This window comes from Pogona vitticeps, chromosome 1 (assembly GCF_051106095.1).
Source record: "Pogona vitticeps strain Pit_001003342236 chromosome 1, PviZW2.1, whole genome shotgun sequence".
NCBI lineage: Eukaryota > Metazoa > Chordata > Lepidosauria > Squamata > Agamidae > Pogona > Pogona vitticeps.
Window position 1 is genome coordinate 353,524,679 of NC_135783.1, and position 23,664 is coordinate 353,548,342.

General features: G+C 48.5%; 1 protein-coding gene across 7 annotated transcripts in view; it reads left to right on the forward strand.

Moving 5' to 3' along the window:
* NIN (ninein) overlaps positions 1-23,664 on the forward strand; it is a 118,894-nt gene that overhangs the window by 70,684 nt on the left and 24,546 nt on the right. For 6 of the 7 annotated variants that reach the window (XR_013541007.1, XM_078384208.1, XM_072986911.2 and 3 more), the window contains exons 6-19: positions 510-549; positions 2,911-3,098; positions 4,524-4,670; positions 5,455-5,622; positions 6,776-6,912; positions 7,880-8,020; positions 9,113-9,287; positions 11,162-11,272; positions 12,768-12,857; positions 13,259-13,391; positions 14,637-14,758; positions 16,905-17,407; positions 19,582-21,651; positions 23,178-23,282. Coding sequence is in view for 6 of the 7 variants with exons in the window: in XM_078384208.1 (XP_078240334.1) it covers positions 510-549; positions 2,911-3,098; positions 4,524-4,670; positions 5,455-5,622; positions 6,776-6,912; positions 7,880-8,020; positions 9,113-9,287; positions 11,162-11,272; positions 12,768-12,857; positions 13,259-13,391; positions 14,637-14,758; positions 16,905-17,407; positions 19,582-21,651; positions 23,178-23,282 (4,130 nt within the window). In the remaining variant the exon portion in view is untranslated. The remainder of the gene's footprint in view (positions 1-509; positions 550-2,910; positions 3,099-4,523; positions 4,671-5,454; positions 5,623-6,775; positions 6,913-7,879; positions 8,021-9,112; positions 9,288-11,161; positions 11,273-12,767; positions 12,858-13,258; positions 13,392-14,636; positions 14,759-16,904; positions 17,408-19,581; positions 21,652-23,177; positions 23,283-23,664) is intronic. The other variant, XM_078384210.1, reaches the window with a different exon arrangement.

Consider the following 23,664-nt stretch of genomic DNA (forward strand, 5'->3'; position numbering starts at 1 on the left):
CTGTCGGAGGCTTGTTTTTTTTTCCGCCCGGCTGTTCTCGGGCGCTTTCTATTCACCAAGACAGCAGGGAGTCGGTGGAAGTTGTGGGGGACTGGATTCGTTGGAGACCAGTTTTTGGAAACGATCTCGGAAAGGTGGTCTTTAAAAAGAACGGCGATGATTTGGGAAGGCTTGATCCAAAAAAGTTTTAGTCTTGCCAAAAAAAAAATGGCAGAAATGAGAAGCAGGGTGGCCTCGGAAGACTTTTTGTGATGGGATTGAAGAAATCTCATGCCACCTTAATCACCAGCGGAAGGTTGTGTGAGTTGCAGTTCACCACTTAAAAAAAGATAATTAAAACTGGTGTGTGTGTATTTGTGTGTTTGTGTAAATTAGCTTTCGTTGAGCCGAAGCGTCTGCCATAATAAATGTGCACAGTCTTCCAGGTATCACCGGATTCTTTGTCAGATTTCTTGTCAGACGGGAATATGACTTTCTACAATCACGTTCTTCTTTGTTTTATCTCTTAGCATTGGCAATCCCAAGACAGTGAGGAGTATGAAGCTGAAGGTAAGAGAACGTAACAGCGCCTGCATTCCTTGTTCTTCTTTAAATAGATTATTTCCTGCAAAAAAATAAATGGAGGGTGACGTTAAGTAAGAAATAAAAGCTTTCCTGCCCCCTCCCTTTTGTCCTCACTCTTTCATAGCTTTAAAATTCCAGTTGCAGCATATGGTTTATTTATTTATCCAACCCTTTTATATATTTCCCTTCATCCTATTTGGGATCTAGAGTTGGGCAAAACTGGCTGCCTCCCAGTAGAACCACAGTAGGAGAGCCTTCCTCAGACTGGTGGCTCCCTGAGGTTGTTGACCATGTTGGAAAGAGCTTTGGGACAGCTGTGGTGTAAAACAGGTTGGGCAAGACAGCAAGAATTAAAAGAGGATGTTAAACCGTAGTGGGCCTGAGGAGCTGTTTTTCTGTCTCCCGTCAGAATTCAGATTTAGAATTCACACATTAGAATTCTGGAATTCTTGTTGTTGTTTACTCGTTAAGTCGTGTCTGACTCTTTGTGACCCCACGGACCAGAGCACGCCAGGCCCTCCTGTCTTCCACTGCCTCCCAGAGTTGTGTCAAATTCATTCTGGTAGCTTCAATGACATTATTCAACCATCTCACCCTCTGTCGTCCCCTTCTCCTCCTGCCTTCACATTTTCCCAACATTAAGGTCTTTTCCAGGGAGTCTTCTCTTCTCATGAGATGGCCAAAGTATCGGAGCCTCAGCTTCAAGATCTGTCCTTCCAGTGAGCACTCAGGGTTGATCTCCTTCAGAACGGATAGGTTTATTCTCCTTACAGTCCAGGGGAGTCTCAAGAGTCTCCTCCAGCACCACAATTCAAAAGCATCAATTCTTCGGTGGTCAGCTTTCTTTATGGTCCAGCTCTCTGGAATTCTGCTTAGTTTCAATTCTAGCGTTTTCTGGCCTGGCCCTAGTCCTCAATGGGGCTTTCCCCCAATCTAAATTGCTTCTGTTGTGTTACGCTACAGATGTGCGGTACAACACATCATAAGGGCTCTGGCTTGCAGGAGGCAATTGCACACCCTCTTTTTCACATGCCCTTGGCCCTGTAAATCATGTTGGTTATCAGGAAAAAAAATACCTCTATGCGAGGAAGGGGGGAAGAGGTGCTTTATCAGGAGCAACCTCATAGAGTGGTGGGATCTGGAGGTCTTCTTCACAAGGTCTCCTTCTGGAGGAGAGCAGGGAAATGCCCGTTGTGTCTCGGAAGACACCACAAACATTCAGCTTCATTTTTTTGCAGTCTTAAGGTTGTGACTGAAAGAGCACTTTGAAGACAAGTTGCGCTTGCTGCCAGAGTTGTCGGTTTGCATGGAGGCTTTCTAGATCAAAGAAATGTAGGGAGTCCCTTTTGTAAAAAATGCAGGGCCTGGCGCTTAAAATTGCTTGGCCACAGAGACATTCTGGAAGCTGAAGGCCAATAAAGTAAATTTTGCAAGACTTGCTTACTGGCCTCTAGTAGTCAAATACCAAGCCAATTGGGGTTGGCCTTGTACCAATGTTGCCTTCATTTAGGTTCTGGGTCAAAACATTTTAAAAAAAACCTTTCCTAGCTGTTTAAATCAGTTTCAACTGATCTATAAGTTATTATTTGTATGTTTTCCCAATGACCCTGGTTGGTTGGTTGGTTTGCTTTAGCTCCGAAACCCCATGTGACAAAGGGTGGTATAAAGATGTTTTGAATAAATAAGCAGTAAAAGAAAGTAGATCTGGTGTGTGTGTGTTTTAAAAGTGTGATACCTTTTTTAAAAAAGTAAACTTGGTCTACTAGCTTATTCAGGTTAGCGCACATGCCATGGTAGGCCTTCATTTGGCTAATTGGAAAGGAGTGTGTTAATGTGTGCCTTGCTAATTACTGTATTTTTCCATGTATAAGATGCCTCCATGTATAAGACGCCCCCCCAGTTTTCTAACCCAAAATTAAGAAATCTAAGTGGGGCTTAGCAAGTGCAGGGGGAAAGGGATCAAAAGCGCTTCAGGATCGCTTTGATCCCTGCTTTCCCCTCCACTTGTTTTTGTTCTCTCCTCAGCTTACTTCTGTGTATAAGACGACCCTCAATTTTAGTCTAAAGACTTTAGATAAAAGTATAGTCTTATACACAGAAAAATATGGTAACCAAATTCATTTCCACAAGTGAATCGCTGAATTATTGTGATGCACCCATTGATTTGCAGTTGGATATTGGTCCAGAAGTTTTATTTTCAGACCAGGAGAGGGGAAAGAATTTTGAAAGATGTCCTGCAAGAAGCGTTGTGTGCCCCCGATGGTGATGGAACTTTATTTCCGTAGGAGTAGGGTTTTATGTAATTTTTTTTGTCCCCCACCTTAAGTGTTGTTGTTTCCTTTTCAGGACAACTGAGGTTTTGGAATCCTGACGACCTCAATGCATCCCCAAACATTTCCCCCACTCAGGACTGTATAGAAGAGAAGCTGAAGGAGGTGTGCGAGAATCTCGGCATCTCTCGGGACGGCCACCTGAGCAGGCAGAAGCTAGTCTCCATCTGTGAGCAGTACGGCTTGCAGAATATCGACACTCAGGTACTTCTTGAGTCCTGCGCTCCCCCAGATCAGGTTGGAGGAGCTGACTTTGTAGGTGAACTCTGTAGAGTTGTAAGAGACCCCTATAGAGCCAACTCTGACTGGCAGCCACGGCTCTCTAGGGTTTGGAGTCGATGCTTTTCCAGGCTTACCTGCGGAATGCTTTTGATTGAAGCGGGGTTTAGAATTCTTCGCAAAGAAAGTATTTTTCACGAAATCCGTGTGTGTGTGTGTGTGTGTGTGTGTGTGTGTGGTGTGTGTGTGTGTGTGTGTGTGTGTGTGTGTGTGTGTGTGTGTGTGTGTGTGTGTGTGTGTGTGTGTGTGTGTGTGTGTGTGTGTGTTTTTGGCCACTACTTCAAGATGGTTGATCGGGCACAGAAACGAGGCAGAGTTATCTGAACAACTGGAGTGCCCAGAACAGAAGAATGAGTCTTATGCAGGGTTAATCTGTTTATCCATCCAGTCAAATATGGCCTGTTCGGATGCACAGTGGATATCCAGGGAGTTAGAAATAGAAAACTTTTTTCCCATCGTCTGCTTGATTGATGATTACATGCAATCCGTCTGACATTCCAGAGATTCCTAGGTATAGAAGTCCCAGCCCTTTCTTCCAGGGTCACTTCCGAGACCGTGCAGCTTGCCCAAGGCTACACAGGTTGGCTTTTCTCCTGGAAGGTGTGTGTGTTGAACTTCTGACCACTGGTTCTACAGCCAGGGACCCAATTCACTGAGCTATCTGATCAGCGTCATTTGCCAGTTCTTCCCTAGGCAGAATTCTGGGGATTCCTCCCCACGGACCCACACCTACAGATGCCTGGACCCCTGGACCAGGGCCTATTTCTGAGGTTGTGTGGTTGTCTCAGACCTCCTCTCTTGTTGAATAAAGGAGGGAAGGTCTGAGGGCAGGAAAAATTATGTATGGAAAAAAAAGTATGAAAAAAAGAAGCTGCCACGGAATGGGAGTTGCAGTTCTTTGTGCGGTTCCTTCGGGAAATTCTAAAGGGCAGTGAGGCTAGAATTCCCAGGAAACTCTGGAGCAGCTTCTCTCTTTTTTTTTGTGCATTAACCCCAGGAAATGTAGTCCTCAGAAGGCCATCCAGGTCTTCGGAAGTGTGGGTTTATGGGCTGCAGCTCCCAAAATTCTGCCTGGACCATTATCGAAGTTGGTGTCCCAAACATTACAAATGGCACCTCCTCCTGGTGACCCCAGGTATTGAAGCTGGGACCTTCTGTTCACTGAGATGCAGTTCTTTCCCTGAAACCCGGGCTGGACGTCGGCTTGTCTACCCTTTTCTGTAGCTGGATGCAGGGGCTTCACAAAACGGTCCTTGTAAGAACCCCCACCCCAAAATCCTGATGTTTTCTCACAAATCTAGCAGCGGTTGTTTTTCCTGGGATCTGACGGTGTGCTTTGTTGTTCTTTAGGTGCTGGAGGATGTTTTCCACAATCTTGAGCATGACGCCACAATGAGCGTGGAGGAATTCTTCTACCGCCTGTTTAAAATCAGGAAGCCGCTCCCGCCGTCTGCCTCGACCCCATACCGGCAGCTGAAACGGCACCTCTCTATGCAGGTGGGGATCTCGGAAGGCGCTTCGTTCACCCGATTGACTAGGAGGCCCTATCCTGCACCACATATGCTTCTCAGGCTTCTTTTTCTTCCCACCCAACGCTTGCATCACGATGCTTACATGCACATTCCCTCCCCCACCTGCAACCATTTCTCCCCATACCTTTATCCTGGCCTGTCTTTGACTCAGCAGCCCATGTTGCTTGAATATGTGGTCAGGGAAAGCCCCGCGCCTGTTACTTTGACATGGGCAATGTGGCTGACTGAACACAAAGCCTGGGAAGATGAAGAGGGAAGGCTGTGGATGAGAAGAGGGCGGAGGCGCCAGCAATGGGCTCAAGCGACAGGAAGCCAGATTTAGGCTGAACGTCAGGAAAAAAACTCTTAACTGTTAGAGCAGTACGACAGTGGGACCTGTGACCTTGGGAGGTGGTGAGCGGTCCAACACTATAAGCCTTCGAGAGAAATTTAGACAACCCCCTGGCAGATCTGCTTTGGTTTGGGCTCCTGCCTTGAGCAGGGGGTTGGAGTCGATGGCCTTAAGAGGCCCCTTCCAGCTCCCTTCTTGTAGGATTCTATGATATGATTCTATGAAGATGTGCAGAGAAAGGAACAGAATATTTATTTATTTATTAGATTTTTATCCTGCCCATTTAGACATCTACATCAACAGACAGCACAGAAATGAATAGAATAGATCAACCTTCTCTCTCTCTCTCTCTCTCTCTCTCTCTCTCTCTCTCTCTCTCTCTCTCTCTCTCTCTCTCTCTCTCTCTCTGGGATTGCAGGCCTTTGATGAAAGCGGGAGGCGCACCACCACCCCCTCGGCCATGACCAGCACCATCGGTTTCCGGGTCTTCTCCAGCTTGGATGACGGAATGGGTTACACGGCGGTGGAACACATCCTGGATGCCTGGCAGGAAGAAGGGATCGAGAGCAGCCATGAGATCTTGAAGGTGACCCGGCTTAGCACTTTTGCCCACCTGCTACGGTTGTGACAGGGGTAGGAACCGCTCACCTCCCGGCGGTGCCAGCTGCCTCGGCTTCCAGAGGCTAGAAAGACGATGGGCGCTGGGAGCCTGCCAACAAGCTGAGGCAGGAGAGGAGGACTTGGGTGAGGGTGGGAAGCCCGTCAAGGGCGGAGGCGCCACCAGGCCCTGAAGTGGGTGGAAACAGCCTATCCTCTGGAGGTTTTCCTCACATAGAGGCCTGTGGGTGTGAAGACCTCATTGGGAGATGCGTGTGGTACATAGGTCAACGTTTGCATGCACAGACACACACTCAGAATGTCCTGCCTGATCATGGTACACTTGACGTTGCCCTTTTCTGTTCCACCACCCTCCCGTCTTCCCCAGTGGGGCAGCACGGATTTAGAAGGGAAATTGTGTCTTGGGAAACCACCAGGGAAGGTCCCTCCAGGAGTCCCGGCTGGCCCCCTCTTTGCTGTCCGTCTGCAGGCCGGCCAAGAGACCTGTCTCTTCAGGCAGGCTCTCCCTGAGTGACCGGCTGCCCTGAATGGGGGGGGGGTCCTTAAATGGATGGTCGTGCTTTGTTGCTTTTCAATGTGTTTTTCTTGTTATGTTTTTTGTACGGTGTTGGTTTGCTCCTTTAGAGTATTTAGTGTACTCACCATGGATAGATTTAATGTTGTCTTTTAACAATGTAAACCACCTTAGGTCCTTTTTTTAAGGAGGAAGGTAGGGTAAAAATATAATAAACAAATACTTTGTAAAGGAGGAACTGGAAGGTCAGGACAGAACTGACCCTCCTAGCTGGGAGATTCTTGCACCTGTAGCTGAAAAAGTAAAAATTCCCAAGCTCTTTCTGTGTGCTTTGGCTCTTCTATGGGGACAGGCTGGGGGACGAAGCAGCGCTCCCTCTTCCAGGTTGCCTCAAAATGTTCTAGTGGTTTCTAAGCCACAGGGTGCATCTTAGATTATTCCCATGACCCTTTGTTTTAAGACAAATGGTGGCCGTTTTTAGCACCCTCATCCCACCTGTGCCATGATGATGCCAGACTTTATTTAATTCGTTATATAGAAGTTATTGGTTAGGTACACCAAAAGAAGACACCATTTTTAATCTGTGGACAATTTTTGCCCATGGCAGGCTTTAGACTTCAGCTTAGATGGGAAAATTAATCTGGCAGAGCTCACCCTTGCTCTGGAAAACGAGCTTCTCGTGGCAAAGAACGGGATCTACCAGGCAGCCTTGGCGAGCTTCAAAACAGAGATCCGGCATTGGATGTAAGTGCTAAATTTTATTTTCCTAAGTATGGCCTGATCTGTGTCCTTATTCCTATACAGACTGAGCCCAGGATTTGGGGCAAGCAGCGGTGAAGTAAAATAAGCTTGTGCGCAAGGAGGTGGGATCCTGTGGCTCTTACCAAAAGAAGCCACTGGAACCGAATCACAAGTGGCGTGTTTGCAAATGCCAAAAGGCAGGCTGAGGAAAAAGCTTAAATGTTTGCCAAGAAGGTTCAATCTCCAGGTGAAAAGAGTTTCCACGCTGGTTGGCAGCCGGTGGAGCAAAAGGCCTTCTCTGTTTTTGCTGACCAGCTTATCTGTGAAGTCCAGCATAATTTACAACATTTAGAGGTTCGGCCCCAGCGGGTCTTGAACTGGTCACCGAATTACTGTTAGTACTGTCAGACCAGTACGACAGGGGAACCCGTGACCTCGGGAGTGGGTGAGGGCTCCAACCTTGGAGGCCTTCGAGAGAAATTTAGACAACCCTCTGTCAGATCTGCTTTGATGTGAATTCCTGAATCGCGCAGGGGGGTTGGACTTGATGGCCTTAGAGGGGCCCCCTTCCAACTTCACAATTCTGTGATTCTATGATCTGTGCATGCACACAAACACACACTCGCCACTGGAAATTATGCTTCTGGAATCACCCCAGGAATTATGCTTAAGTGTCTCCATCTTCTCCAAGTTCTCTGGACTTATCGTATTTATTCCTTGGAATTATATTCCCCCCATTCCCCCAGTGAGCTGAAAGCGGGGTCCATGGCTCCTTCTTCCTCAGTTTATTCTCCCACCATCCTTGTGAGGTAGGTGAGGCTGAGCAAAACGTTATTGACCCAAGGACCTCCAGTGAATTTCTTCCCATGGCCGAGTGGGGATTTGAACTCGGGTCTCTGGTGTCCTAGTCGAGCGCTTTCACTGCTACACCGACCGGCTCTCCGACAGAGGCTTGTTTGTGCCACTCTAGGGAACGAGCGGACCAAGTTGTGAGGGAGAAGGAGAAGCTGCGCCTGGACTTGGAGAAAGCTGAGAAGTTGGCCTCGCTCATGGCCTCCGAAGTCGATGACCACCACGCAGCCATCGAACGCCGGAATGAATACAACCTAAGGTACGGGATAGGGGTTCCCCAGGGGAGCGATACGCCGTGATATTCTTCATAGAGTTGCGGTGATTCCCAGATGGTGTCGCTTCCTACACCTGCATAATGAGATATTTGCTCCAAGCTGCGTTTTCATCCGTTTCATTTAGAAATTCCTACCCTTGCCAGTCTTCATTTGGCAAAAGGGGGGGGGCACCTTGGTCCTCGGTATCTTTGACGTTTAAGGTCTCCTTTGTGACAAAAAACAGGGATCCTCAGAGATCACATCTATTTGCAGAAAAAGAACCAGGGCTCCACCCGGTACAGCCATCAAAAATCTTTTGAATTAGTTGAGGTAGCCGCATTAAACTGCACCAGCATCATATCAGGCCAAATCCAAATATTTTTGTTTTGTTTCTTTGGATTTTGCCTGATATATTTGAATCCGAGTAGTGCCTCTCTGTGCCTTTGGACTGCAAACCCCAGAATTCCCTGGGGTTAATTCTGGAATCGCCCCAGGAATTCTGCAGAATGCAATTTAAAACCGGAGGTGTACCCTTATAATTTTAATTGAACCCGCGCCGCCTCTTGAGGGGCAGCTTAGAAATGGAAGCATGTTATTTTGGTGAGTTTTTTTTCTGCATTCCAGTTTGAGCCAAAAAGACTCCTCCTCTTTTTTTGCCATGAACTCTCATTTGACCGAGATCTTAGTCCCACCGCAGGTCCGGTTTTACAATACGGAGAGAATGCCATTCAAATCCCTTAAGGTCGAATGATATCTGCTGTCACAGCACGAGCTTTTCAGAAATTTGTCTGGAAAAAAATGGACTTAGAAACCTCACTCTCTCTAAAAGGTATTCTTTGCCACGATTGATTTAATTATGGGAGTGAGTCTTTGAAAAAATAATACCCCATTTTCATAAGATTTGTTGAGGCGTTAAGGGGTCCCAGAAAGGGCCAAAGCATGTGTGCATGTGGTCACCGGATCTTTGGCGTCCCCCCTCCGCTGATATAGGACAAGCTGGGGGTCTCAAGGTGGCTTGGATGCATCCACTGTATGGGTTTCAAGGAGACCAAAGGCTGAAAGCCCAGCCTCTCTTTTTTTGCCATCTGTCTGTGCAGTAAGTTGGACGAAGAATACAAGGAGCGCGTGGCCGCCCTCAAAAACGAGCTTCAGAAAGACCGGGAGCAGATCCAGCAGCAGGCCAGCAAGCAGCAGGCAGAGCTGGAGCAAGAGGTGGAGCAGCTGAAGAGGGAAGAAAACTTCCTCCGGGACCGCCTGGCGCTGACCCTCAAGGTGAGGTGGGGCCGAATGAGGAGCCAGGGTGGATGGTCACCCAGCAGGAGCAAAACGCCATCCATTCCAGAGGTGGAGTGCATCCCGCACTTTTTGATTGCCTGGAGCACGCCGCAGGTCCCTTGTTCTTCCCGTGCAGTGTGACGCCCGGGAAATAGAACAAACAAAGATGAGTTTTGCTTAGGGTGAACCATGGGCGCCCCCCCTCCCCTGAGCCCAGTATCTCCAAATATTCAAAAGGTGTAAAAGGGCTGGGGTCCAAGATCTCTCAAGGATCCCCTCTTCCCTTAAGGAGCCTGCTCAGGTGTTAGGATAATCAGGAGACGCCTTCCTCTCGGTCCCATCACCTTTACAGGGGCACCTGGTTGGGACATGAGAAAGGGCCTTCTCTGTGGCTGCTCCCAGAGACTCTGGAACTCCCTCCCACTGGAGGCCAGCTTGAACCCATCTTAGCTGTCCTTCTGCAAGCCGGCAAAGACCTCTCTCTTCAAGCAAGCTTTCCTTTATTTACTGGCTGCCTGGTTGGGGCTCTTTAATGGATTCTTGTACCTTACTTCTTTGAATGTATTTTGATGTCACTTCTGTTTACCATCTTTGACTGTGATACTTGTTGGTTCCTTTCTAGTAACTGTATCCTTATAGGGGTTTTTTTGGGGGGTGTTGTTGTTGTTTTTTGGGGGGGTTGGCTTTAAATACAGTATTATATTTGGATGATGCAACCCACCTTGGGTTCTTAAGTTGAAAGGCGGGGTAGAAACATTTAAAATAAGTAAATAATAAACAACATTATTTTCGAAAACATTTGCCTCAAAATGTCTTCCTACAGTTTGGAAGGGGCAATTCTGACATATTTTTAAAGAGAGGCCTGCCCCACCATTTCGGCCACCCCACCCTGATTTTTCCCCAAAATGTTTTATCTACTAGAGGGCAGAAGAGCTTTTTTTATTTTTAATTGAAATACCTAATTTTTGTAAAGTTTGGGGGATTAAAGGAATGGCTACTACAACCCTCCAAGGTTCAGGATGGACATGGGCAAACCCTAGATTTTTGGAGGTGATCCGCCAGAGTTTAGATGCTGGACATAAACCGATGCCGTTTTTTTCTCCTTGGGGAGGATGCTGAAAAAAAAAATTGTGATTAAAAATGTGAGATGTCTCTTTCTGCCGGGCTGTGCTATCCTATGGCTACAGACCCTTCAGCGGCCACCAGGACCCCATTCACAAAATGGCGGGTTCATTAGATTTTAAACTTAGAGGCAGGGCCTTCTAGCAAAACACCCAGATTAAATATTTTAGAGGAGTCTAGCAGCAAATGAAAAATCTATTCCTTTAGATTTTGAAATAAAACATGTCAACCATTGCTTACGTTAATAAAGCTGGAGATCGGTTTTGGAGAAGCCACTGAAAGCTGCCAAGCCAATGAGGTGGGTTTGGTTCAATGCTTCCCCTTCTCCTGGGCCTCATTCCCCCATCTTTGGGACATCTTTCCGTAAAGAGTTTGACCGCTTCTATTTTGTTTTCTCTCATCCCTGGGTGTACAGCTCCTCTTTAGAAGAGGTAGCCCAGTTAGTCTGTGTTAACATGTCAGGCAAAAAAAAAAACCTCAGAATTTTTTTTAAAAAAGAAGAGAAAAACGATGTGGCACCTTACAAACTAACTGCTATCTTTTAATGTGAGTTTTTGTGGACAAGTCCACGTCTCCAGACTTATCCTTGAAAGCTCACGTTAAAATATAGCAGTAAGTCCTTAAGCTCCTCTTTAGAGGGTTCCAACATCCTGGGCCCATGGGTTTGTATCTGGAAAATGGCTGCCGGCTTTATTTATTTGTGACGGGGTCCGTCTGGGTGCGTCAAGACCCTTCTGCTTTCTTTTTAGGAGAATGGCCGCTTAGAAAGGGAGCTGGAGGAGACGGGAGAGAAACTGGTGAAATATGAGAACATGCTGAGCAAGCTGCAGAAGAACTGGGAAAGCGTCCTAGCAGAAAAGGCAAGTTGTTGGTTGTTAACTAGTCTTAAGGAAGGCTCAGATGGAGGAATAGCTCCCATTTAGGAGCACGTGGCCCTGTTCTGTTTTAAGCTGTTTTGGGGGCAATCACACAGCATTATGAATTTCTGGTCAAATTCCCTTTCCTACGCAGCAGAAGTACAGAGATCTACAGAGCAGAATAGTTTCCAGTCCCCCAAATTAGACCACTCCTTTTTCTCTCTCTCATTAACTGGCACTTAAGGTCTCAGTAACTCAGAAACATTTGTAGGAGAAAGAATACAAATGTTTCATTACTCACAGTTGTAAACAGATCAACAGCAAACAGCAACTGACTAAAGCAGACAAAATAGGGGGGGGAAGGCACAGAGCCAAGAGGCAGGGCTCTCTTTGAATTGAGAGGCAGGAAGAAAGGATTAGGTAGTGCTGGACAGATTTGACAGTCACCAAAACCCAGAAAGGTCCCTTCCGGCCACACCTACTTTAAACAGCGTGCAAATTTGTAAAATCTCCGACACACATAAGCCAGAGGAGACAATGAACCAGACGGATCCTGCTCCATAGCTAAGCTGGACTTTTTTTTTGATCCAGCAGCAGTTTCTTGGAACTGGGCCAGAGTGATTTGTGGTATGGATGGAAAGTTCGCTCTAAAGAAAATTGCTCCCAGCGAATTCACCCTTTCCCAGCATGGTCACATGACCCTTTCTTGCTATCTGTTTGCCCCTTTCATTGATACACAAGTCATTTTAAGATGACAAAAAAGCAGAACTCCAAAGACCATTTCTGATCTGTGAAAAAGTCTCTAGAAGTGCCATTTAACCAGGGCTCCGGGTTTTCCGTTGATCACGATGGGAGATGGGAGGATAAGCGTGAATCCAACCTGTCAGCCTGGAGGAAGAGAAGGAGGGAGCTCTCTCGGCTGTGTAAAGCTTTGCCGCAGAGGTGCGTGTGAGCCAGAGCGGGGTAGTGGATAGAGTGACAGACTGGGGCTCAGGAGGCCTGGGTTCAAATCTCTGCTCAGCCGTGGAAGCTCAGTGGAGAGAGTGGCAGTGGGCGATGAGAGCCTCTCCCATCCCTCGGAAATGAAGTTAGGCCAGAATAAATTTTGTAGGTGGACTGAAGCAACCTAGCAATGTCCAGAGTCCTTTGAAGGCTGCCTCTTCGTTGAACGGTTACGTTTCATGCATTAATGCTGGAAGGCCATGAATGCAGGGGTTTGTCTGCTGGTTGACTTTGAAACAAACTTCCTGCCCCCTTTGGTTCCATCCTCCTTCCTGCTCCCTGCTTCCATGCCATCTTAGTCAAGTGGCAGACCAAGCAATGCCACGCAGCATGGCCTTCCCCCTGGCAGAGCGTTGGTGCAAAGCAGGGCGGACAATCTTAGCCCCAATGCAACATTGTGTGGGGGATACTGTTCGTCTCAGGAAAGGAAAGTATTTCCAAGGTCGCTCGCTCGCTTGGAGCACAAAAGCTGACTTGTGTATTCTTTTGCCTTTAGTTTGATGACCTTGATCCTGGCTGTGCAGAGTTTTTCCTGCAAGAGGAGCGGCTGGTGCAAATGAAGAACAAATATGAACGGCAGTGCAGGGTATTCCTACCTTTTAAGAATTTATTTTAAATGTTTTACTCCACCTTTCTCCTCAAAAGGACCCACAGGTTAGTGGGGCGGGCAACCATGCAAGAGGTGGGGGTCATTTGCTATCAAAGTTTATTCAAAGAGATGGCATTTTTTGCAACAACGAAAACCTTGAGGACGAAAGGGCTTTCCCTACCGCAGACATTTTGACCCCCCCCCCTTCAAAAATCTCCTTTGCTTCCATCCCACTGTGACAGTTAGGCTTTGGGCCAAAAAAAGAGTCACATGGCTATCAAAAGAGAGCTTTAAAAAGAAAGCCGTGGCGGGTTTAGTCTCCCCCTGGTCCCTGCCAGCGGATGCCTAGGGGTTATGGCTGCCATGGCGCTGAGGAGCCTTGCGTGTCCATTCTCCAGGAACTCCAAGATCAAGTAGACGAACTGCAGTCTCAGCTGGAGGAGTATCGGGCCCAGGGCAAAGTGGTCCGGCCTTTGCTGAAAAACTCTCTCTACGAGGAGCTCAACGAGGGCGGAGAAGAAGGCGATCAAGGTAAATGAAGTCTGTTGTGCAATTATGTGTTCCGGGGTGGACCGGAGGGCAATGGTCCAACGGTTGGCAGAGTGTGGTCATTTTGTGGATTAAAAACTTCAAGCTAAACAGCAGCATATGGACGGACCTGTACAGCAGAATTAGCTTCTAGTTTCCCAACAGCAGACCACCCCTTAGTTCTCCTCACCTGGCATTTACTGTCTCAAGAACTCAGAGACCCTGGTAAGAGAAAATAATAAAAACTTATATTTACTCACAGCTCTTCGTAGATCAAAACAAACTGCATTCTGTAGAAAAATACTAATTGGTACAGGAACAGAGATTGACTGATTCACTGGTACCGAATCTCTACATAGCTAGACTCGAACTCAGTTAATTCGCAACCTTTGTTATCAATTATGGCCGTAAACCCAATATGAAAGAAATACAGGTTGAATGAAGATTGAATAAATTGCCTAAAGAACTTCAAATGTGCCTGGGGAGGGAGGCATATGACCCCCCATTGAGAATAGCTGTTCTAATTGACTGCCTTGACTTTAAAAAAGGAGGAAAATGTGACTTCTTTAGAGAGGCGTGGCGCTCTTCAAAATTCTGAGTCATTGGCCGGTACTGGATTGATTGACGTGCATCCTAATCCAGAAAGGTTCCTCCCAGCCAAAACCTCTTAAAGGCAGTCTGCTTGGGTTGTAAATTGCAACAGGAGCAACCTTGGGGGACGGTGAAGCTCTCCTGCGGTAGGAAAGCTTGTAGGAAATCTTGCCAGGAGAGAAGAGGACCATCAGCCCAGCAAGCAAGGATGGCTTGCTTGATTTGAAGCTTGGGAAAGTTTACATTTTAAGATGACCATTCCCAGCTTGCTCTAATTGTGCAAACCGAAGGCTCTTGGGAGATGCTGGTCCAAAAAAAGGAACTTTTCCCCAAACTTTGGCCTGATCAGAGGGAACAGAAGGCATTGTGGGGGGAAGATGGGCTATTGAGTAGGGGGGCATCCACGAAAGGGAATAGGTCCCCCTCCCGGCTGCAGAAGTTGTGGCAGTGTCTGCAAAAGCAACTGCCTGAAAGCGCTAAGACAGAGTTGTCAGCTGGCCGGCCGGCAGCCTCTTCTTGCTGCTTCCGCCACCTTTTTTTTGAGGGCTATCCAAGGAATTTTGCAGCCTGCTCCTGCGGGGTTCGAATCGCCTCCTTTGTGCCACAGACGCCTCTCGTTCCAGCCCGTGTGTGTTTCTTTGATGACTTCCGTTGCAGAGTCGGCTTCTGAGGACTGCAACCCGCTGAATATGAGCATAGAGGCAGAAATGGTGATCGAGCAGATGAAAGACCAGCACCACCGGGACCTCGGCCACTTGCAACAGGAGCTTGAAAACGCCGTAAGTAGCCTCTGCCGGAACGTGTCATCAAAATGACTCATTTTTCCCCCTTAACAAGCTGATGTTGCGTTTGCTTCCACCGTGTCCTTCCGGAGGAGCAGGAGACACTTTCTTCCAGACCACTGGGAGGGATTTAATCTCCCTTGGAAGGAGCGTTAGGGGACCCTCCGTATCCCCTGGCACGGCAGGTCAGGCTTGCCAATGTTCCAGAAAGCTGGTGGCGGTCCCGGAAAGGCAGTTCAGAACAACAGAGAAGATATTTTATAGGTTTACAAGGGGAGGATGGAGAAGAGAAGACAGAAGGGGCAGAGAAAGGAGGAGAGGTGAGGTGCTTGTTGTTGTTGTTTAGTCGTTTAGTCATGTCCGACTCTTCGTGACCCCATGGACCAGAGCACGCCAGGCCCTCCTGTCTTCCACTGCCTCCCAGAGTTGGGTCAAATTCATGTTGGTTGCTTCGATGACACTGTCCAACCATCTCGTCTCTGTCGTCCCCCTTCTCCTCTTGCCCTCACTCTTTCCTAACATCAAGGTTTTTTCCAAGGACTCTTTTCTTCTCATGAGATGGCCAAAGTCTTGGAGCCTCAGCTTCAGGATCTGTCCTTCCAGGGAGCACTCAGGGTTGATTTCCTTCAGAATGGATAGGTTTGTTCTCCTTGCAGTCCAGGGGACTCTCAAGAATCTCCTCCAGCACCACAGTTCAAAAGCATCAATTCTTCGGCGGTCAGCTTTCTTTATGGTCCAGCTCTCACTTCCATATATCACTATAGGAAAAACCATAGCTTTGACTATTCTGACATTTGTCGGCAAGGTGAGGTTTCTCCTTTTTAAGATGCTGTCAAGGTTTGTCATGGCTTTCCTTCCAAGAAGAAGGCGTCTTTTAATTTCATGGCTGCTGTCACCATCTGCAGTGATCATGGAGCCAGTGAAGCCAAATCAAGTGGCCTTGGGGAGGCTCCTGAATTCCAAAGGCACAAGAGAAAGAATTAGATGATATTTCGTCTTTATAATCTGCCCGTAGGCAAGACAAAGGGGAAGAAGGGACAGGACGCTGGGGTGTCTGGGGTAAACCAGGAGGTCTCCCCCGTAGTGTGTGAGGCTTTGCCTGAGAACCCCTTGCTGGCTAAAGGAAAGCAAGCCAAGCACCCCATGTCCGGTCGCTTGAAGGGTTTCTCTTGAGTTGAGACTCTTTATTTATTAAAAGTTTTTATCCATGGCTACCCAGCCCAGGAGAACCCATGAATAAAGTATACAGAAAGATATGGACGCCTCATTGTTATTACGCACCATTGCGTCGCTTCTTACTCGAGGCAGGTCTAACATGATTTCTGAGGGTCCAGGGAGATGCTTACCACGGCGATCCTCCCCTTCCCCAGTGAATTTCCATGGCTGAGTGGGGATTTCAACCACATCTCGTGAGTCCTAATCCAGCAGCCAACCCACTTCGTCACTTTGGCCTCTCATACCGACTCTTCAGGATGCTACATTAAAACATTTGAAAACTTCAGAGTACCAAATGAGAAGATGCAGCCCTTTTGATGTGAAGCCAAGCGCCCCTCGGCCACGCTGCGCAAGGGGCAGGCAAACTGAATTTGCAGGGTGTAACACTGCTCATCGCGGTTCCTGCAAATCCTCTGAATGTTATGCTTCTCCCCAGGCACATGATAGCTTTCACAGCATTTGCTGAGGATCAACAGAGCTACAAACTAGGGTACAGTGGTGCCTCGCATAGCGATTGCTCCATTGAGCGATGAAATCGCTTAGCGATGGAGTTTTTGCGATCGCAAAAGTGATCGCTTTGTGATTATCACAAAAGTGACCACTTTGCGATGATCATGGGGAAACGATCATGGCAAAGCGACCCTTTTTTAACAGCTGATCGGTGGTTTCAGAATGGCCGCTGGGAAAACAAAATGGCCACCCGCTGTTTTCCTTGCTTAAGAGACAGTGAAAATGGCAGCGCTATGGAGGATTTTAGCTTAAAGGTGAGTTTTTAAGCCCGTAGGAACGCATTAATCGTGTTTTAATGTGTTTCTATGGGCTTTTTAAATTTGCTTAGCGATGAAATCGCTTAGCAACGTTTTTTTCTGGAACAGATTAACGTCACTAAGCGAGGCACCACTGTATCTGTGTTTTTTGTCTTTCCCAGATGTGCCACTATGAAAAGCAGCTGGAGGCAACCAAGACCCACTATGAGAAGGAGCAAGAGAACCTTCAGCGGAGGCATAGCGAGGAGAGGCGTACGATGGGGCAGCGAGCTGATCGCCTGCAGGCCCAGGTTACTGAGCTCCAGGGAGAGCTGGTGGCCATCCGCCAGGAGTGGACCCTCGAGAAGAGCAACCTGCAGAGGCGCTTGGAGGAGAAAGCCAGCCTTCTGGAGCACCTGGAGGCCCAGCACGAGAGGGAGCTCCAGGCCCGGCTGGAAGGAGCTCAGGAGGATTTTAGCCGTGAACGCTCGGAGTTGATCCAGGCCAAGGCTCAGCTGGAGGAAACAATGAGGACGTTGGCTCAGACTATCCAGGAGGAGAAAGCACAGCTAGAAGAGGGCTTCCACCAGCAGCTGCAACAGCTGTTGGAGAAGCACAGCCTGGACAAGGAGCAGCTTCTGCAGGACCTGGCAGAGAAGCATCAGCAGGAACTCCAAGAACGCAGGTGAGCATCTGCTGTTTCCAGCGGCTCACCTCGTTGGACCGTTGCTCCGTCTTCCTAAGAATTGAAAGAATTGCATTTCCGCTGTGGTTTACAAGCTCTGGGAAGAAAGAGGGAAAGAACAGGGAGAGAGGAGAGAGCGCTTTTCAAATACAGAGTAGGGGCACCCCAGAGTCCAAGGCATATAACAATGGACTCAAGCCAGATTTAGGCTGAATACCATGAAAAACCTCTTAACGGTTAGAGCAGTACAACAATGGAAACTCATCACCTTGGGAAGTAGGGAGTGTTCCAGCTGCTGGAGGTAGCCAAGCGCCCATGTTTGAATCACTTGTAGCTTTTCACCACCCAGAATAGAAAGGTGGATTATTCTAGTTTATGCTGAGCCTTGATAGGAGCAGCTTCTTTCAGAGATTCCAAAATTTCAGAAACATCCTGGTCGAGACTGAGAGTCCTAGTCTAGCCGTTCCCCATGTTTTTATTACATTTTCTAGGCACCATAGAAACACTAAGAATCAGCGCCCTATTCCTGTTAAATGCCATCAACCTAAAACCATTGCAAAACATCTAGCAAGTGGTTTGATTTGAAGTGGTAGCATAAGTGAATATTTCACATGGTAAGGCGAGCTAGAATTTTCACCTTCTTGCAGCCTGGACCCTGAGAGGACATTTTTGTTGAAAAGTTTTGAATTTCTGGTTAAAACTTTCCTTTTGATACACAGCCGACATACAGAGACAGAAGGGATCCACTCCAAGTTCCTTGGATAGTCTATCCCTTTCTCATTAACTGGCATTTACAGTCTCAGTCACTCAGTCTGAGACATTGGTAGGAGAAAGATTAAAAAGGTTTCATTACTTACAGTTGGGAAAAGCAAAAAGCAAGCTTACACAGTAAACTGACAACTGACTTCAGCAGACAGAAGAGAGGGAAATGGAACACTTAGCAGAGAGGCGGGGCTGTCTTTGGATTCCGGGGCAGGAAAGGAACAATTGGTTAGTGCTGAATAGATTGACAGTCACCCCAACCCAGAAAGGACCTATAGTTGGCAATGGGAAATATGATGGCAGGAACTCACGCTGGTGTGTGGTTCTTCCCCCATTTTTATGTGCACAGCCATCCTGTATGGTAGGCCGGGTAGAAAGAGAAGCCCCAAGAAGCTTCATAAATAGAGTCTGAAGCTAGGTTTTTCCCTAGTCCATGCCCACTGATGTAGCTTATTTTTGGGGTAGGGCTTATATGACGAGCATCCTGAAAAATCCTACTAGGGCTTATTTTCAAGGAAACAGGGTATGATATTATACACCACCCACCCAGGCTTCCTTGTTCCTTCTGAGCTTAGCTGCAGTCCTTATAGTAGCTGACAGAGAAATCATCTTCCCCAGTTTATCGATCATTGCAAGGTATCCCTGTTGTATCTGAGTGGTTTGGTCTTGAAGGGGTCATTAAGAAGCCTTAACTTTGCAAACGATCTGCTCCAATCCAGGGCCCTGCCCGTTTGGGCTGTCTTGTTAGCGTACTCGTTTCCAGTCACCCGAACCCAATACAGATCATGTTTTACAGCTTGCTTGCATCATCACCAAAGGGAAGGAGCAAAAGAAAATGAAAACCGTATGGGTATGGAGTATGTCAGACCATACATTACATGTAGGTCTCATGCGGTTAAAAAAACAAGCCTAAGGCGACACCTGAGGTCTTGAAAAGGCTGAGGACAAGAGATGGGCACGAACTGCTTCGTCCCAGTTCGTCAAAGCAACAGCGCAGGTGGTGGTGCTCCTCTCCCTGCCTCCTCAGCCGATCCAGCCACTCCCCAGGCCCAGCTGGCTGGCTTTCCCCACCTCCTTGGTGGATCTCCCAGTCACGGGCAAGAGCTCAGATGTCTCAGCCCTGCCCTTTTTGTCTGAGTGGCAGATCAGCCGAGAAGGCAGGGCAAAGAAGCCTGAGCTCTTGCTTGAGACTGGAAGATCTGTTGAGGAGTTGGAAAAAGAAACAAGCCAGCTGGTCCCGGTGGGGGGCGGAGGGAGCCCAAGGAGGCGGGGGGTGAAACGAACCAGGGCGATCTGGGATGAATCAGTTTGTGCCCATCTCTATGGAGGAGGAGAGCGTTGCGCCATCTGCATTCCTTTGGTTTTCTGTGAGCAGAGATTCCAGTAACGTGTTACATTGACCACGTGTTTAGGACAAAAATGGAAAGTGAATTTAACGGGAGGATGTCTCGGAAAGAGGAGGAATTTGCAGCCGACCGACAGGCACTGGTGAGCAAGTACGGGGAAGCCATCAAAGTCCTTGAGGAGCGCTACCAGCGAGAGATGCGGGAGCTCTCTGAACTTCAGTGTGAGTTGAGGTCCCAGTGGGAATTCGAAAAAGACGAAATGGTCCAGGACGGAGCTGAAGCCCAGGAGAGATGGAAGGAGAAGCTGGAGAAGGAGCGGTTGGTCTCCTCGGCCCTCGTCCAGGAGAAGAAACTTCTGGAGAAGAATTTCAAGGAGCGCATGAACTTGTGGGTGGTAGAAAAGGAGGAGCTGGAGGAGGAGCTGCGCGAGGTGAAGAAGCAGGCGGGCGGGCTGCGCGAGAGGCTCGCGCAGATCCAAGCCTGCCATGAGCGGGAGTTGAAGAGACGAGGAGAAGAACGGTCTGCCGTGGAGGAAGATCGGGAGTTGGCTCGCCAACAGCTCGGGCGTTTGGAGGCGGCCTTTGCCCAGGAGAGAGAAGAGCTGAATTCCAGGTTGGTGGCGCTGGAGCGTTTGAAAGGCGAGGTGCTCAGCCGAGCAGCCGAAGAGAAGAAAGAACTGAGGTCCAAAGTCTCGAGACTGGAGGGTCGGATCCAGGAGCTTCAGCACAGCTTGCATCACCTGTCCAGGCGGCAAAGAAACCTTGCCTGCTTGGAAAAAGGAGAATTAGAAACACAGGGCTGGGATTTGGTTAGTCCTGCCAAGCTCGCAGGAACTGGAGAGGGGAGGGATGTTCTCCCAAACCGTGGAGAATTCCAGGTGGCAGGAGGAGGAGGAGGAGGAAGGGAGATGGCCTCCCTCTCTGTAGAGGGTGAGTCCCTGAGAATATCCGGAGGAGAAGAAGCCCCATCCCCATCTTTCCTTCCCTTGGTTCCAGAAACACTGGCAGACTCTCAGCTCCTGAGTATGACAGAGGAAGACAACCGTCAGACAAAAAAAGGAGGTAGAATCGAAAAGCCGGAGAGGGGTGGAGGTTCTTTATTGGAAATGGAAGGAATAGCAGCTGATGAAAGCATGGAGACTTCCCTTGCCTTGGGGAAGGCCTACGAAGAAATTTGGGAAGAGAACCAAGTCCTCAAAGCCCAGCAGTCTCTCCTTCTGGAGCGGATCAGCCTCTTGGAAGCTGAATGTGACCAAGCAGCTCACGATCGACAAGACATGGCGTCCGAGGTCCAGAAGGAGCTTGAGGAGATCCTGAGGACCATCCCCCAGCCTCTGGTCCTGTCCCGTGGAAGCGACGAGAGCAAGGGAAATTTCCCGTGGGAAACGGCGGACGTTGCGGACGGCCCGGTGGGAAGCGAGAGGGTCGCCCCTGACGTTTCGCAGGCTGAAATAAACATAGAGGAGTTGAGTGCAGGCTCTCTGCCGCTTGAGACGGAGGACAGAGAAGCCAGCCGGATGGAGGACAGAGCGCTGAGAGAGCGGATGCCAGACCTCTGGCAGGTGAACGATGGCAAGGAGACGCATTCCCGAGAGCAGCCAGACGTCCCGATGTTGCCCGAGGAACTGAAGGTGGAAAACCGGGTCCTGAAAGCGGAGGTGATCAAGCTACTCGAGAGGAACAGCAAACTGGAGGGGTACCTCCCGAGACTGGTCAGCCTGCAATCCCAGCTGGACACAAGAGACCGAGAAAGCCGCGCCTGGAAAGAGGAAAAGCGTCAGCTCTTGGAGAGAACGAGGGAACTCGAAGGCGCCCACGAGCAGCTGGTTCTGGACCACGCCGAGCTGCAGAACGCCAAGCTGGCCTTGCAGAGCAAGCTGGGGAAACTGGAAGAGTTTGTCGCCGGCCTGAAAGCCTCGAAAGCGGGTCGGGGCGGCGAACGCGGCGAGGGTGTCAGCAAGGACGCGGAGGCCGAGAAGAGAGGGCTTCACGAGCTGAACCGGAAGCTGAAGGAGAAGATCGCTGCCTTGCTGAGGCAGAAAGGCACCCACGTGCGGGAGAAGGAGGACTTAAACGTGGCCCTTCGGGGCTTGCAGAGCGCCTACGGCCAGCAGCAGCAGAGGCTGGAGCGCCTGAGGTAACCCCGGGGTCCCCGCCGCACGGCTTCGCTCTGCTTTCTGAAACTAACCGCCTCGCGCTTCACTGACAGCCTCCTAACCACTAGCACTTCTCGCTCTTCTGTTTTAACAAGTAGATTATTAACCTTGTCTGCAAAAAAAACACCCCTTCTGACAGGGACCACTTTGACTTTTCGCATGGGGTTGGCAAGAGGGATGGCTGCTTTCAGGATGGGGTGGGGGATCTATCTAGGAACCATCTACCAATAAGTGGGTGGATAGTTTTGCTCTGGAGATTAACCTTTGCTTGATGGACATGTGCCTGAAGTGGGTTTACTCTGAGATCCTTGTCTAATCCTGTGCCTCTTTCCTTCTTCCCTTTGTTTCTCTGTCTGTAAGGTGCATAATACCAACTAGTAGCAGAGCAGCATCTTTTCACTGATGTTGGTATTATTTTACCCCCACAAAAATCAGGGAGTCAAGCTATAGATAGCCCATATTCAGCAGAAGGAATTCCTTAAATGCTGAGAAGGTCTGATAGCCACAGCAGGAGCTTTTCACGCCTCCTTTCTGTTGCATGCTAGACTTTCTTGTTTTGTGATTGGCCGTTGAGAGGTAAGCACAGGCTTCCTTTGCATGCATGAGTCGCTCAGTCAGGAAGGTGAGTTGGAATCTGATCTTGAAACACGAAGTGATTTCCAGCTCATAATCCATAGCCTATCATTTGGCATCTAAACAGCTAGATACACTTTGATTGGGATTTCTGCGTTGAGCAGGGAGTCAGACTCGATGGCCTTAGAGGCTCCTTACAATTCTGTTATTCTACAATTCTAAGCATCTAGTCTACAAACCAGGCAGATGGATACTCAGTTTAGAACAGGGTATTTTTGGAGATGTATCCTGAGTGAGGCCAGAATATTCTTGGAGGTTCCTCCGGAAAGTCACTAACAACAGAATGGCTACTGTGAAAGCCAGTTTTCTGATCTTCCCAGGATACGTGTGCCCAAGGGGAGATCTGGATAGATTCTAGGATGCTCGTTGGATCAGAGGTTGGAGACGTCATTAAACTCTGGTTCCCAGTGGCTAAAGTGAATGGGGGAGTCATGGGTCAGAAACTGACCTTTTTCAAGCCCTGCTCTTGACTGACACCATGATCGATGGGGTGGCATTGTGAGTTGATGCCAATATCCTTCCCTCCACCATTTTTTTTAAAAAATGTGTCTTTCAAGACACCTCAAAAGGGTTCTGCAATGGGGAAGTTTATAAAAGGACACTCTTGGGTTCTTGTTGGTCACTCCAAGGCAGTGAGAAGACCGTAAAAACACTGGCCTGGTAAGGGAACTGAGAAATTGCTCAGGGATTGAGGTTTGGTTGGGTGTTTGAATCCCCCATGGTGCCTATTTGACAGGATTTGGGCGTTGATGATTCCTTCTGGCTCTGCTGTTCGAAGATGATTATTATGCCCTTTCCCTCACAAATCCCTCTTCGAGGAACCTGTAGGAAATGTCATATCTGACCGCATTTCTCTCTTTTTGCACCGGCCCAGATGTGAAGCGGAGCCTCTCAGGGAAGAAAACGCGGCTCTGAAGAACGAAATAGCTTTGCTGAGGGACAAGGAGAAGGAACGGGACGGGTCTCAGGAGGATCTCTGGTGGGTGTCCGTCAAGCTTTGCAGGATTCTTGGGCGGTTGGTGAGAGCCAGGCTGTAAATAGTGTGCAGAAACAAGCCCCCCGGAGTCTTGTTTGGCTCGGAGGGAATGTTTTAAAATCGTCACGATAGAAAAGTGCTCACCATGCCAAAAATTCCTCAGGATTGGCTTAGCCGTTGCAAGATCCTTCGGTCGCTCTCTCTCTCTCTGACTTCTATAGGGCTGTACTCTCGATAGGAGTATTGCAGACACCGTGAACCCAACAAAAAAATGTGGGAATATTTGAATCTATATCTGCCTCTGTGTATTCAAATAACAAAAGAAGGACAGCCACAGAAATAAAAGGACAGCAACAAACTGAGAACTGCTGGATAGGTCAGTGTT